Source organism: Carassius carassius, chromosome 29 (genome assembly GCF_963082965.1).
Source record: "Carassius carassius chromosome 29, fCarCar2.1, whole genome shotgun sequence".
Taxonomy (NCBI): domain Eukaryota; kingdom Metazoa; phylum Chordata; class Actinopteri; order Cypriniformes; family Cyprinidae; genus Carassius; species Carassius carassius.
Window position 1 is genome coordinate 14,214,188 of NC_081783.1, and position 16,151 is coordinate 14,230,338.

The 16,151-nt window shown below is 36.8% G+C and overlaps 2 protein-coding genes across 4 annotated transcripts in view; one reads left to right on the forward strand and one right to left on the reverse strand.

Moving 5' to 3' along the window:
* LOC132109684 (ADP-ribose glycohydrolase MACROD1-like) overlaps positions 1–5,125 on the reverse strand; it is a 52,852-nt gene extending 47,727 nt beyond the window's left edge. For both annotated transcript variants that reach the window (XM_059515953.1, XM_059515952.1), the window contains exons 1-3: positions 4,562–5,125; positions 2,892–2,984; positions 2,595–2,705 (exon numbers count right to left, since the gene is read on the reverse strand). In XM_059515953.1, the coding sequence (XP_059371936.1) occupies positions 2,595–2,705; positions 2,892–2,984; positions 4,562–4,949 (592 nt within the window). In that variant the 5' untranslated portion in view covers positions 4,950–5,125. The remainder of the gene's footprint in view (positions 1–2,594; positions 2,706–2,891; positions 2,985–4,561) is intronic.
* Positions 5,126–6,201: 1,076 nt separating this feature from the next.
* Positions 6,202–15,841, forward strand: LOC132109685 (fermitin family homolog 3-like). 2 transcript variants are annotated; one of them, XM_059515955.1, is made up of 15 exons: positions 6,202–6,359; positions 7,079–7,206; positions 8,908–9,141; positions 9,247–9,363; positions 10,397–10,565; positions 10,648–10,750; positions 10,832–10,939; positions 11,082–11,210; positions 11,361–11,407; positions 11,573–11,697; positions 12,093–12,199; positions 12,642–12,857; positions 12,973–13,097; positions 13,251–13,392; positions 15,352–15,841. In XM_059515955.1, the coding sequence occupies exons 2-15, from the start codon at positions 7,083–7,085 to the stop codon at positions 15,529–15,531; spliced, it is 1,926 nt and encodes a 641-aa protein (XP_059371938.1). In that variant the 5' UTR covers positions 6,202–6,359; positions 7,079–7,082; the 3' UTR covers positions 15,532–15,841. The 2 variants fall into 2 exon arrangements, with proteins under 2 accessions (XP_059371938.1, XP_059371939.1); XM_059515956.1 differs by having other exon boundaries at positions 6,203–6,359; positions 7,082–7,206.
* Positions 15,842–16,151: the final 310 nt, after the last annotated feature.

A 16,151-nucleotide genomic window follows, 5' to 3' on the forward strand; every position in this document is an offset into this window, starting at 1 on the left:
TCTTTTGTGTACATTTGAATCATAAACTCTCCAGGCAGGAAGTAAAAGAAACCTTGTATAGTGCCTGGTGAAAACTGTCAGCAATCCTGAAGGTAGTTCAAAAAATGAACTGAGTGGCCCCATTAGTCAGACATACTTCAGGAAAGGGTGCCATTTATTAGAATGAGTACATAGACTTCTCTTAGCTTTTAGAATACAAGAACCAATCGTGAAGAACATTGCATCTCCAAGGTAATTTTATTATACCCTCCCACTCTCTACATTTAAAATCCAATGTGGACCCTTTGCCAAAAATCCTGCTCTCCCTGCAGCTTCCACAAATGAAAAGGTAAAGATAAATGCAATAGAAATAAATGCTGGACTGTAACATTTGTAAGGTGACTGATCAGATGCATGATCACTGAATTATAAACACTATAATAATACAGATAAGGGGGCGTTTCTTTGAACAGTACATGGATAATTGTATTCACATTAATGTGCTGCACTCAAAAGAAAGTTTAGGCTTAAATTTGACATTTGAATTGCATATACAATTTCCATCTGTCTGGATTACGGAGTTGTACCATAAACTAATAAACTTAATGTCATGCATATTTGTCATTCATACATAAATGAAAGATTTCTGTAATATTACTAAAACAGACTGTTCATCTCATTTAAAGTTAATAATATTTTAAGCATGTTCATACTTTTTAACTGAATAAATGTAATAGATGCTGATTCTAAGCATATGAATCAAATGCAATGCATTTAAAAATATGATTATTCAAATGAAAATATTTAATAATAAGCTATGCCATAATTTTTTGATTTCTGGAATCTTTCATTTATGACTGACAAATATTCAACACATTAAATTAATTGGTTTATGTTTAAACTGTGTAATAAAATTTTACATGCAACTCAAATACATAAATCTTAAATAAATTTAAAATCCTAACTAAAAGTTAACTCACTACTCCTTTAACACACAACATCCTTCTTGTGAACAGCACATGCATGTTATTCAAGAAACAAAAAAGGTTTGCCTTTATAATCTTTCATCAAAATGTGAATGAAATTAACTAACACCTGCAAAATCTACAAAAACATACAGGTACAATCCTCTTACAGTGCATGCTTGTGTTCACTTGGGTACTTTGGTGAGTGAGATGCACATTTAGCAGTACTGGGAAGTTCATTCCAACCTCTAAATTAATGACCACTGGACACTGGACAGTCTGTTAATCCTCATGCTTTTACACCGAGACCTACGGCCAGCCAATCAATGCATCAACTGGGAGAGATGAATCAATGCCCTGTCAGACAAGACTTGCTCTCCATGCCCACTCTTAGTCCTTTGCCTTTTCAGCTTCTTTTTCTCCTCGCCCACTTCTTCTCTTTTTGCTCATGTTCCAAACAAGTCTGAAAACAATCTCTCTGCACACCTGTTTCAATGAGCTCCATTAGCTTAAATAGCAGTAGGCAGAAAGTCTTGTGGTAATACGATTCTGACCAGTCATTGCTTTGCTTTATGGCAGCTTAGAACTGATGATGATTGAGAAATAATAAACCTGAGCACTCTACTAACGCTGTATGAATATGCTAATGTCAATATGCTAAATATCTTGAAACGCTGACTTTAATAGCAGCATATTAATTATCAAATTGATTAATTTCCTGACCAAACATGGACCTCAGTTCAGGTAGATGACATATTTATTTTAACACGACTGAAACAAGACTGTGAGGGATAGATGTACAGACCTAAAGTCTTAGTTCACAGCTAATGTTTACAATCAATCATTTGGAATGATGTACTTCAGTATTGAGCATCTGACACTGAATGTACACAATAGCACATCCCACTGAATATGCTGTAAATCTGTCGCTCGGTTTCCTTTGGCAAAATTAAATATAGCTATTCTGACTAAAGCTTGCAGGTCTATCTTTACTAAGGTGCAGCTGAGAGAGTTTTTAGTCTGTCATCTGAGCGTAGACTTGTCTATTTAGCTATTTAAAGGATGCAAATGTGAAAAAGCTTGAAAGTCACTGAAAGTCACTTTGTTCTGCAACTGCCAAAAACAAACTCGCAAATGCAGATGAATGTTAGGAAACCTTCACGGGTGTCTACAAAGGGACTGACTGGATACCACACAGAAAATAAGCTCTATCTCCACCTAGTGACATGACATCTACCCATGAGGACTGCGGATGATTTCTGCTTTCTAAAAGGCAACTTTTATTAGTACTGGGAAAATAGCAATATGGCTGAGAAGGGGTTTTTCTTTGCTCTATTGAAGTGCTTTCTGAACTCAAATAGACATTTAGTGCTGCAAACCAAGAAGATAAAAGATTCACTAAAGCTCAACGATGCCAAATCTACCTGCGCACTGATATTTTCAACAAAACTGACTCTTGCAATTATGGAAAAACAATTCATTACAAAAAAAAAGAAAAAGAAAATGACCAAGACTCTTAAAACATGAACTGCTGAATCTGTGTTTTAAGTTTATGATATACGGCCAGGCACAAGTGTACTTGGAAACAATAAAATAGTTTGGCAGACCAGGTAATGTAGACTCTGTATTTGCCTCTTCTTCGTTTCTCACCTGCGTTGGCGACTGCGTCGATCTCCAGTTTTGTGATGTCACCACTGAAGAGGGATATTTTCTTATTCAGCTCTTCATTGACTTTGTACCGAGGTTTACAAGAGGAGTCGCCTAAAAAGCAGCACACAGAATTTACACAAAACAACCCCCATATAAGTTCATATCTATTCATATATCTTCATCATTCTAAGAATTTCTGGACTCCAAACAAGTTAAACTGGTTCAGGATTAAAACAAAAAGATTCTCTTTTTGTATTATTATTATACACGATGAGTGTTTTAGTGTGTTTTGTTCACCTGAAGAACTCCAGACAGGAATCTTCTCCAGAGGAATGAAGTCAACCCTGTACATTTCCCTCCTCTTCTCCTTGTCCATGGAGCAAAGCTTTTCTACCAAACAAGACAAATAAGCAAATCAAGTCATACAAAATAAATACAATAAAACACTATTTGATTTTCATTTAGAATTTTCAGGGCTCAGTTTATTGATATTGATAAATACGGTGATTCTGATCAGAAAATGTTGATGTTGGCTTGAGACGAGTCTTGATGTTCAAATAGTTCCAGTAGATAGATCACTGTAAAAATGGTCATGATTTTAATGGTAAAAGACTGTAAAATTGCTTTAGTAAAAACTTATAAATCTGTTTTTTCCCTCACTATATACAGTTTTAAAAAAAAAAATCTTTAATGGACAGTTCAAGTAATTTTACAGTAAAACTGTTTTTTGGAAGTAAAAAAAAAAAAAAGTAAATTGGCATTCCCTGAATTCCGTGTTACATTTCATGTTTGATGTTTTTATATTGAAATAACGGTTTTATTTTTTATCAGTTGTGCAAATTAGGCATTTATCTTACAAATAATGTTGTTAAATTCATCTGTTTGCCTTATTTCAGTTTCACGTGTGTCACTATGATGGTGTTTAGTATCATATTCTATATATGAGTTGATTTGAGTTGAACTCCATTTTTAAGAATTAAAAAAAAATTATCATGGTTTTTCATTGTGCATTTCTGCAGTTGGGTTGTTTTGATTAAGTAAAAATAACTACAACAACAATAAAAACATGATATAATAAAAAAAAACATGATTTCAGAAAATAAAAACGTAGTTGACTGTTTTTGCAAATAAACTCTTTATATATTATTATCTTTCTCAGCTTGTGGAAAAGTTACAAAACAGATTTCAGTATTCTGAGTAGGTTGGTATATTAATATTATATTATTAAATGAAATACGGTTTAAATGTAAATTTAATTCTGTAAAACCTCAAATGTTGCTACCATTTTTTTTTTACAGTTAACTTCTGTGTACAAACAGACAGATAGATAGATAGTCGTATAAAAGGTAGGCTATAATGTGCAGTCCTTTGCGAATTAAATTCCTTCAGCCTTGTCTCAGAGGAGCACCAGGACAAGACCACAGGAAGATGATTCTTCTGCACAATCTGACTTAGCTGACTTTTGCCTGGAATTGAACTACTGGTTTCGTCTGTTCAGAGGAGAACTGGCCCCACAACTGAGCCTGGTTTCTCCCAAGGTTTTTTTCTCCATTCTGTCACCGATGGAGTTTCGGTTCCTTGCCGCTGTCGCCTCTGGCTTGCTTAGTTGGGGACACTTCATCTACAGCGATATCGTTGACTTGTTTGCAAATAAATGCAAAGACACTATTTAACTGAACAGAGATGACATCCCTGAATTCAATGATGAACTGCCTTTAACTATCATTTTGCATTATTGGCACACTGTTTTCCTAGTGAATGTTGTTCAGTTGCTTTGACGCAATGTATTTTGTTTAAAGGGCTATATAAATAAAAGTGACTTGACTTGAATGTGACGCAAGAGCCAGATCACCCTGACGTCGTGATATATCTTAATAATTGTAATGAGATGATATTTGTTTCTGGTTCTCTGTCAGTGGAGTGTGTGCTGGACAGTGGCTCTGCTCTCTGGAGGGGGAAGGACTCACTCTTCGCCTCTGTCCAGTCGCTGCTCTCTGAATCCAGGTTCAGCTCGGGCCGCGCGCTCATGGCGTGCAGCGTGCTCGTGCTCAGAGAGGCCAGCACCGCAGCAGAGACCCCCACGGCGCCCACCACAACCCCGGTGACGCGGCGAGCTTTAGCAGCCCCTCCACTCCGCCTGTGAAGCGACTTTGAGGCCGTGGAAACCTTCTCCCACCTGTCTGCTTTACATAAGAGCCCCGGGGAGGGCCGCGCTTTGAGCGCATGAAAGGAGCGAAGTGCAAGTCTGCTAATCAGATCGAGATGAGTCGGACATCTGTTCCCAGCGCTGGACGTGAACCCAGCGCTTTTGGAGAGCCAAACACGAGCTGCAAGTTTTGACATCTGAAGCGCCATGGTCTCTGTCTTGACAGCTGGCAGATCTAAAGTTTAAAGCCCCAATGTCTCCCGTCTGTGCCTTAATTTTATCCTTGTTCGATTTGCAATCTGTCGTAACAAGCAGTTTACAGTTAAGTTAAGATAACAATAGTGAAATTGAAACTCAACTGTCTGACAATGAAAGCAAACGGGACTATACCAATACGTAGGGGTACGTGAATATTATTCGCCAGCGCTTTTCGTAATTTGGACTGTCCCGGATAAACATCATTCATCCTTTACTGACATCTAGAGGCACGATGATGTAAGCGCAACCTTTCAGTCAAGCTGTCCTCTTACTAATAACCTAATTTTGGTTTGACTAGTACTTGGTTTTGTCAACGTCCTGATTTTGGATTACACTTGATATGAATTTAGACGCTGTAACTAATTTTAAGTTTCTAAACCATTTGTATTGGTAATAGTAGCAATATCATTCCATTGCTACTGTGTTATTCCTTTGTATGTCTGCACTATCATGTTTTTTGCACGTTTGCACTACATCCATTCTTTCTTCTGCACTAGAAGCTCCTCAAAGTCAAAGTAAAAAAAGCTCTTTCTGATTCTGATATCATGTGACACTTACAATTGGAGTTATGGCTGCTTAAAAATCAGCTATTCCATCACAGGAATATATTTCATTTTAAAATATAATATATTGTAATAATATTTCTCGATATTACTGTTTTTTACTGTATTTTTCATAAATGCATGCTTGGTGAAAATAAGAGACTATTTTCAAACTTGGTCTGGCAGTGTATGTTTATCCATTTATTTATTCATTTCTAAAACAAATAAAAGCCAAAAAATTGTTACAAAATGTACATAATAGTTGTAAAAAAAATAATAAAAAATATACATAATAATTGTAAAAAAAAAATACAAAATGTAAATAATAATTGTGAGCTCTGCTAATACCCTGGTAATTTTCTTTTCTCTCTCTCTCTCTCTCTCTCTCTCTCTCAATGCTGGCTAAATAAAGACTCTACATAAGCCTATTTTATATATTGTTTCTACTGATAAGAATGAATAATTTGATTACAGCACCATCTTACACTGTGAAAACAACACACTCAGCGGTCTAGGCTGTACTTCCATGCCTTTATAACATGAGCCTTTGCTGTATTGTGTAAGAGTACATTTAGTGTGAAAACAACACAGTCATACACAGTTCCGTTACACGGAAGCCAAGAAAAGAGGAACACCCTTTTCTGTCAGCTCTGACATACCCTGAAAAGCCACAACTGATTTTACACAGCAGAGGGGTCTTGTCTATATGAGTGTGTGTTTGTCTGAGTATCTCATAAAGAGACCAACCAGCATTTAATTGACTGCATGATAGAGAGAGAGAGACACTATCATCGACAAACCCAAGGCCAAACAGACAAGGTAACAAAATTATAATTATTTTAAACACAATTTTGAGCTATTAACAGGGAGTGATAACAAAGACAGTGAAATAGTTCTGTAGTCACTTTAAGATCACTAACAAATGATTTAGAATAAAAATGTACAATATAATACAATATTTAGGTGGTTAAATTATATCTAAAGACTTTTACTTATATAAACTGTATATTATCTAGAGTGGTTTTACTACACATTGCCCTATTTTGCAGTCTTGTGTCTACATTAATTTATTTTATTGTGGAGTTTAAATGACATGAAGCAGAGTAGTTAAATAATATGTTTTATGTTTATTGCGTTTGGGTCTATTTCAGTTTTCAGTTTCAGTTAACTATTTTCACAATCACACACACCCACAGCACCAATATATAGACCAACACACCCTATTACATGCATTGGTGGATTAGACACTTGACCAAAAGAGGAAATGTGGTTCCATGTGATTCGTGTATAAATGGGAAGTATCAGTCTCGGTAAACTTAACTAGGAGCAAACGGCATGATCACACTCACAGGGTAGATTTAGCATGATCTGGTGATGTGTCACCACCATTACCATGAGTGTGATCATGCTAAGCATGTGATATACAGCTACTCATCATGCGTTTTAAAGTTTGGTCCATGCTCAAAACTACTGGTGTACAGAACAGCTTATGTCTGATCAAACTTCACTGTTTCCATATTTTTGGTATCTCTTGGCAGCAGTATGGCAGCGTGGGACCTTAACGTCACAGTGGAGGATCTTGGCCCTGATGCACCACCCCTTCAGATCAGTGTGAACTCTGAGCTACACATTGGCGGAGTTATTCTCAAATTAGTTGAGCAGACCAGTGAGTTATGCTCTAGATGCTTCAAATATAGGCTATTATATAGGGGTGGCATGGTTCAATTTTTTCACGGTTCGGTTTGTTTCACGGTTTTAGAGTCACAGTCCCGGTACAGTCGATATGTGCTATGTTTAGGGAAAAACTATACTTTCTACTAAAAAAAAAAAATTATTAGAATTTTCTATCCAACTACAAGCAACAGCACAAATAAATACAATAGAGTAAAGAGACAAAAAATAAACAGTGATTTTCAGTTTGTTTTATTTTTATTTTTATTTTTTTAGGTACCTCAAGCATTAGTTTTTTGGTATGAAATTGAATAAAGTAATCAAATGTAAAAAAGCACTGCATATTTGACTGTATAAATTAAATATTATTCTTTATTAAAGTTACAAAAGCTTTTTAATCAAGAGCAGTGAGTGACTTCTTTGTTGTTGCTGTTCGATTAATATAAAGACTTGTCACTTTAAGAGAATGCACTGATCCATAGGCTTACGTTCAGCCTGTCTGCTGTAGGATACTTACTAAGACAGGCATTTTGACATATTTTTTGTCTGAATTTGTCCATTTAAACAATACTTTAGAGTGAGCTTAATATTTGCGCGCGTTCTGAGGCGCGGGTTTGCGCGCTTCGGATGAGCACACGCACAATTCTTCTCATTGCGCGCGCGAGCTCGCGTCCTTGGATCTTAAATATTTAAACTGGAAAAGCTTAAATAAGTTTAGTTTAAACACATATCAGCGTGTGCTGTTCAGGTCTCACTTGTGAGCGCGCTATAAATGAATAAATGACTGCTCATAATACAGCCTACGGAATTCGCGTTGAACAAAAGTGAATGGTTTGTCCAATGTTTTTTTTTCTCTCATCGCAGAATGCATATCCATCAACAGAAACATATATGCTGAACATATATTTTTTTACGTGCTATTTATAGCAAACCATATAACAGTTGCTTTGTCAGATTTAACCGCGGTCCCAGCGCGTGCTGAACCGTGTGGGGTGCACCGAACAGTTCGGGTTTTTTTTCAGCGAACCGTCCCATCCCTACTATTAGGCCTATATTATATAGTCTATTATATTTGCTTTTATGTGCTCATACTATAACATCAAAATACTACACATTACATTTACATGTACCCCCCATTAAAACGTTTATGATCAGTATTATTTATTTTTAAATACATTAATATTTTTATTTAGCGAGGAAGCATTAAATTGGTTGAAAGTGACAGTAAAGTGACTTTAATTCTTAGTATAGATTTCAAATTCTTATAAATGCTGTTCTGTGGAACTTTATATTCATTGAAGAATCATGAACATCATATTTCAACAAAATGATTAACTGTCAACATTAACAATAATAATAAATGTTTTTTAAACATCAAATCAGCATTTCAGAATGATTTTTGAAGGATCATGTGACACTGAAGACTATTGACTATTGAAGACTATTTTTTATTACATTAAAAATGTAATAAAAAAAAAAAAAAAAAATATATATATATATATATATATATATATATATATATACCCCCCCTATTTTTGATCTAATAAATGCAACTTTGGTAAGCATGAGTGACTTCTTTCAAATGCTTTACCTACCCCATCAAATTATCCCATATTAATAAAAACTGTGTTTAGAATTGAGTACAGTTCCTAAATCTTTATTCACCATGTGAGATGCTCTTGTGTCTTATTTCTAGATCTGAAGAGGGACTGGTCCGATCATGCGCTGTGGTGGGAGCAGAAGCAGCAGTGGCTGCTGCGGACCGGCTGGACACTGGACAAATGTGGGGTCCACGCAGACGCTCGCCTGATCTTCACCCCACAGCACAAGCCTCTGCGACTGGGCTTGCCGAATGGGGCTACGCTGAAAATGCGAGCCTGTTTCTCCAGTCCTGTATTTCGCACAGTCATGGGCATCTGCAGGGTTCTCAGTAAGTGAAGGATCATACTTGGATCCAACACCCCCTCTATAAGCAATCTGTTACTAAGTTTCAGCTTATCATTAAAAAAAACAAACAAATCTATCTTGCTTCCAGATTTGCGTCACCCAGAGGAGCTCTCCTTGCTCCGTCCTGTTGAGGAGAAAAAGAAAAAGAAAGACAAAGATTCCTCAGAAGAGCTCTATGATCTTACTGATGTTCCCCTAACCGCAGGTGCACAAAATAACACATTAAAGAAGATTTTAAATGGGTCATATGATGCTTTTTTAAAGATAATTATTTGGTGTAACAGAATATGTTGACATGCTTTAATTTTCAAAAAACACATTATTTTTCAAATACTGTACGTTATTGTAGGTCCTCTGTGCCCAGCCTCTCTCAAACACATTGTTTTCTACAAAGTCCCTCCTTCTGACAAGCGCAGTCTGCTCTGATTGGCCAACTGACCCAGTGCATTGTGATTGGCCAGACACCGAAAGTACTCGCCAGAAATGCAACCCCCCTTACCATAATCGCGAGCTTCATCTTTCAAAATAAATGTAAAGACAGTTAATAATGATCTTTGGTTTCAGCATCAGTTCAAGCCCGAAAGGGGAACAGAGTCACGTGACAGACACAGTAATGTGTCTGCTTGTACTGACTGTTAAGACAGCTGACTCCACTGCGCACACACACACATATATACATAGCTCAAAACTCCTCATTTGAACAGTCAATAGCAAATACTTAAACTAATAACAAAACATACTTAAAGTAGCTTATTCAGAAGCTCCTCTCCTAGGTCCATGAAACGGTTGTCCATAAAATGTGTCTTAAAGAATCCTAAATGCATCTACTTTCTGAAGGCCAAATAAAGTGCTTTTGCTTAGAAACACAGAGCATCTCCTTGACATTGCTGCTTCAACACTACTGTGGTTACTGAAACAATGCCTTCTTTCTTTGAGTGAACATTTCAGCGGCATTACACAAATATTTCCACATAGACATGGGGGTGTGTTTGAATGAGGTGTTTCAGGGGGGCGTGGTAGAGTCTTAACTTTGATAAAGAATATCTCTTTGGTTTTGAGACTTTAGTCTTTGCAACTTTACAGATCTTCTTTATGCACCAAGAGCTTGTAACACTCCAAAGAGAAAGGAAAATTGTATATCGCATCATATGACTTCTTTAATACACTATTTAAGGCACTATTGTTTAATACACATTTATCATTATCAAAGTTGGAAACAATTGTTTATCTGGATGTAGGCTCTGTTCAAGCTCTGTACAATGGCATGCCGGCTCATTTTGCTGACTCTCCAAAGACTGAGGCTGTGTATAAAATGCTGTCTGTCAGCTTGCCCTCACCTGCTCCTGAAGCCATCGCTAAACTCTACCGGCCAGCCAGTGTGGTGGACAAAACACATATTCACACCAGGTACAACAGAGAAACAACAAGACTTAAAAAAAAAAAATTTAACATGTCATCCTTAATAGAAATGTTCCTCTTTTTCCTGGAGGTGGCTGGATTCATCTCGTTCACTAATGCAGCAGGGAATACAGGAGAATGACAAACTAGGGCTCCGTTTCAAATACTACAGTTTCCATGATATGGATCCCAAGGTAGCGGTGTTTGGTTAAGACTGGTGTATAAATTTTTTTCCAAGAATCAGGAAATTCAAATCGATTCTCTTGTTGTTGTAGTATGATGCGGTGCGTTTGACGCAGTTGTATGAACAAGCTCGCTGGGCTATTCTCTTGGAGGACATAGACTGCACAGAAGAGGAAATGATGCTTTTTGGAGCCCTGCAGGTACAACAGGGAAAACCAAACAAATAGTACTGCCATCACAACTATAAAACAGATTAGTTAAACTTATGTTAAAATAAAAGGAATAAATACAAAAAGCAGCAGCATTCATACATCTTCCTCTTTTTCTCACTCTCTTATTCAGTACCACATAGGAAAACTGTCCTTGTCTCAGGACATGGTCTCTTCCTGTCAAGGGATGGATGACTTGGAGTCTGCCCTGAAATCCCTGGAGGTCAAGATGGTGGGAGATAGCAACAGCACAGACATGCTGGTGAGAGACACTTACAATAAATCCTCTTTCCTAATAGAATAGCAGAAAATGAGACATGGAGATTGAAATGCATGGATGCAGAGACAAATTCAGAGGTACTAAATCTGCTATCAGAAGTACTATCAATAAAAATCTAATTTACTTTCACAGGATAACATGACTGCCCCAGAGCTGAATGACTATTTGAAAATATTTCGGTAAGGTACTTTTCTTCGGCTAAATCCATTTGAATCCTACTTTCACAAACAAGTGACACATTGGATCAAAAGTTAATTTTTTAAAACAAAACTTTTTTGTGTTTTATTAACAAATTCGGGGAAAAAAACAGTGCATTTGATACTTGATAATTTTCCTCCCTGCAGGCCTAAGAGACTTACTCTCAAGGGTTACAAACAATACTGGTGCAAATTTCAGGACACATCGATCTCCTATTATAAAAGTAAAGAGGACCGCTATGGAGAGCCCATTCAACAACTGAACCTGAAAGGTCATTTTTTTTTTTTTTTTTACTTTCATTTTACCTACACACAATATTAAAACTTAAAAATTATTGAGTGAACTGAATGTTCAGCAATATAAAAAGGGAACACAAATTAAGTTAAATTAGAATAATAAAATCCAGCTGATACAGTAGATAAATCCCCTGGCCTTCTGAAGTCTTATGAAAATAAACAAGATTTAGCTTGGGTCCTTTAATAAATTAAGGTCAGGGCATTATGCATGCTTTACTGTAAATGAGTCATTTTTGCATGCAGCTTCCCACACTGTGCTTGTACAACATGTGAATATGTTTTCACACCTCAGTCAAGGCTGAAACCAAAGTAGACGCACACATCAGTGTAATGAGGCCATGTTATCTGAAACACATCTGCTTCTCTTTAGGTTGTGAGGTTGCCCCTGATGTCAATGTAGCAGGCCAGAAATTCTGTATCAGACTCCTCATTCCTGCTCCAGAAGGCATGAATGAAATCTACTTGCGATGTGAAAATGTACGTAACTGTTGATAACATTCATTTGTAAATGAAAACTCTGTTAAAAAGTAGTCTTATTAAATAACTTTTTTTTCTTTTATTCAGTACCATTCAAAGGATTGGGGTTAGTCTGTTAATTCAGTTTCTTATGCTCACCAAGGCTGCATTTATGTGATCAAAAATACAGTTAAAACTGTGTAGTATTGTGAAATGTTATTACAATTAAAAACTATTATTATACATTTTATTTATCAATGTTAAAAATAGTTGTGATGCTTATTTTGTAGAAACCATGATACATTTTTGTTGTATTCCTTCATAAATAGTCCAAAGGAACAGCATTTATTTGATATAGACAACTTTCTGACCCCAAACTTTTGAATGGTTGTGTACTTGTAAAGATTAAAACAAACTGTATTTATTTCAAAAATCTAATCGAATCTACCCCCCACTGAATCAGGAGAAGCAGTATTCTCAGTGGATGGCCGCCTGTAAGCTGGCATCCAAAGGCCTGACGTTATTGGACAGCTCGTATCAAAGTGAGGTACAGAACATCCAGACGTTCCTTTCAATGCAGCGTTCCAGCTCTGCAGCTCCCACGGCACAAACCGATGACAGCATCAACACACACAGCCTCGTCTCACCGAGATACCAGAAGAAATACAAGCCCAAACAGGTAGAGTGACCATGAAACCTGCCAGTCATTTCATCTTGTACAATGTATAGCAGTCTTTGTTTCACTTCATCTCTTCAGTGTTTGTGTAGCCTTCATCTACTCTTGTACTTTTCAGTTAACCCCTCGTATCCTGGAGGCCTATCAGAATGTCGCCCAGCTCTCTTTGACGTCTGCCATCTTGAAGTTCCTGCAGATCTGGCAAGCTTTGCCTGATTTTGGAATTTCCTACTTCATGGTCAGGTGAATAGACTAACTTTAGAAGCACAAAAACATGGTCAGCTCATGATTTTAAACAAGTTTGTATGAGTATGCTGTGGTATGTGGCAACACAAAAGATTTATCTTATAATAGTCATCTAAGGTAACCCAGTTTCACAATACAATCATTTCTTAGGTTTAAGGGCAGTCGTAAAGACGAAGTTCTGGGCATCGCTAACAACCGTCTGATCCGTATAGACCTGGGGGTCGGAGATGTGGTGAAGACGTGGCGTTATAGTAATATGAGACAGTGGAATGTTAATTGGGACATACGACAGGTAGGTTTCAATAATGATAGTAACTGACAGACATGGGGACTTGTGACTTGGTGACTTGGACTCGAGTCGACTCGAGTCGCTATTTTTATGACTTGTGACTTGACTTGACAAAAGATAAAATACTTGAGACTTGACTCGGACTTTGAAGTTAAAGACTCGGGACTTGACTTGACTTGAGACACGATGACTTGAATGACTTGAGTGTTAATCACATCATGATTTCAGTTTGAATATACAATATATAAATTATTTGTAAAAATAAAGTTGATTACTCAGCTGGAGCGCAGGCTGAAAATAGCGCATAGGAATAGCGTTGTCATGACTGGATCAGGTATATGTATATATATATATATATGTATATATATATATATATATATGTGTACATATATATATATATATATATATATATATATATATATATATATATATATATATATATATATATATATATATGTGTACATATATATATATGTGTACATATATATATATAAAACTGTAATATGCACTTCTCATGATTAGGTAATCGCGGCAGCTGTAGTCTTATTCACATTTGTTTTTCTGATTAATTGTTTTGCTCTATGAGAAAGACAAGGTAACAAAATATTCGGGGCTTAAGCCCCCTTAGCCCAGCCCTAGCGCCGACCCTGGAATGCGTTTTTTTGACGGCCTGCTAGCGGATCATTAGGGGCCGTTCCCATATCTGTGTGTGTATATATATATATACACACACACATATATATATATATATACAGTACAGACCAAAAGGCATCAAGGGCTATTTGAGCAAGAAGGAGATTGATGGGGTGCTGCGCCAGATGACCTGGCCTCCACAGTCACCGGACCTGAACCCAATCGAGATGGTTTAGGGGTGAGCTGTACCGCAGACAGAAGGCAAAAGGGCCAACAAGTGCTAAGCATCTCTCGGGGAACTCCTTCAAGACTGTTGGAAGACCATTTCAGGTGACTACCTCTTGAAGCTCATCAAGAGAATGCCAAGAGTGTGCAAAGCAGTAATCAAAGCAAAAGGTGGCTACCTTGAAGAACCTAGAATATGACATATTTTCAGTTGTTTCACACTTTTTTGTTATGTATATAATTCCACATGTGTTAATTCATAGTTTTGATGCCTTCAGTGTGACTCTACAATTTCCATAGTCATGAAAATAAAGAAAACTCTTTGAATGAAAAGGTGTGTCCAAACTTTCGGTCTGTACTGTAGATAACAAAAAAGTGTGAAACAACTGAAAAAACGTCATATTCATATTCTATACTTTGAGAAAGAGTGTGTGTGTGTGTGTGTGTGAGAGAGAGAGAGAGAGAGAGAGAGAGAGGAGAAATGTAACAAAGTTTAAGTTTGTATGTAAACTGTGTTTGAGAGAGAGAGAGAGAGAGGTGTTCAGAGAGGAGTCTGTTGGATGTTTAGCTGTTATTTGTTTTATGGACTCAATGTTGAAAATGTAAAACCTTTCAAACACTGTTGGCAGAAGTGAAAAATTAATAATTTTATGAAGTTACAATTTTGTTTGATTCCATGATGTATTTTACTGAACATGAGTATTTACAATGCAAATCCAAATTATTTTAATTTACTGACAGTTACTTATATCTTGTCTTTTAACTTTATTAAGATCAGATTCTGCAGGTAAAATAACAATATTAAGGTGACTTGACTTGGACTTGACTTACTACAGGACTTGACTTGACTTGACTTGACATAGCTTGTGACTTGACTTGACTTGACTTGACTTGCCCAAGAAAAAAATACTTGGGACTTACTTGAGACTTGAAGGTTAAGACTTGAGACTTACTTGAGACTTGCACATGTGTGACTTGGTCCCATCTCTGGTAACTGATGCATTTAATGTAAATGAAGGAGACTAGATATGTTTTCTGTTTATCTTATATAATACACTGGTTTCATTCAGTCATTCACATCATCAACACCTGTCTCTTTTCTAGGTGGCGATTGAATTCGACGGAAACATTAACATAGCATTCGGCTGTGTGAACGCAGACTGTAAGGTTGTGCATGAGTACATTGGAGGATACATCTTCTTGTCCACACGTGCACGACAGCAAAGTGACACACTGAACGAGGAGCTCTTCCACAAACTCACCGGCGGCCACGAGGCTCTCTAAGCACGAAACGGCAACTTACAGAGAAAAACAAAACATTCCTGAAGCTACAAATGGAGGAAACCGATAAGAGTTCAGTGTTAGCACTGCACAGCAACAGTCCCTTTCTTTTCTTTGCTTCCAATGAGTCATCATTTAGCATTTGAATCGAAACATGGATGTTTTCCACAACATGTTTAACGCATCTAATCATTACACTCAATAGAATAAGTGTCTAACATGAAAATATGACAAAATGAATGATTTCCGATATTTAAAAAAAATATCTTACTGTAATGATTTTTTTTGTCTTCATAAAACACTTATTACTTAACAGGGTGTCTGAATTTCTGCCATCTCATACGAGTAACAGCTCAGGAAACCACTGTCTATCATTGTCATACCAGACAATGATATTAGCCCCTAGTCTACAGCTCACAATTTCCTATCTCGGTCCGACAGAGTTTCAGAGTTATTTTTTTAGATAGTCCTCAGTGTCATGCTGCTGGGAGAGTTTAGTACTGAGTTAACAAAGTGCCATCTCTGCATTGTCCTAATGAGTTCACAGCCTTGTTGATTCACTGTTATTCACAAGTATGAGAAACTATTGTGAATACTATTAAGCATTATGGTATACCATTATA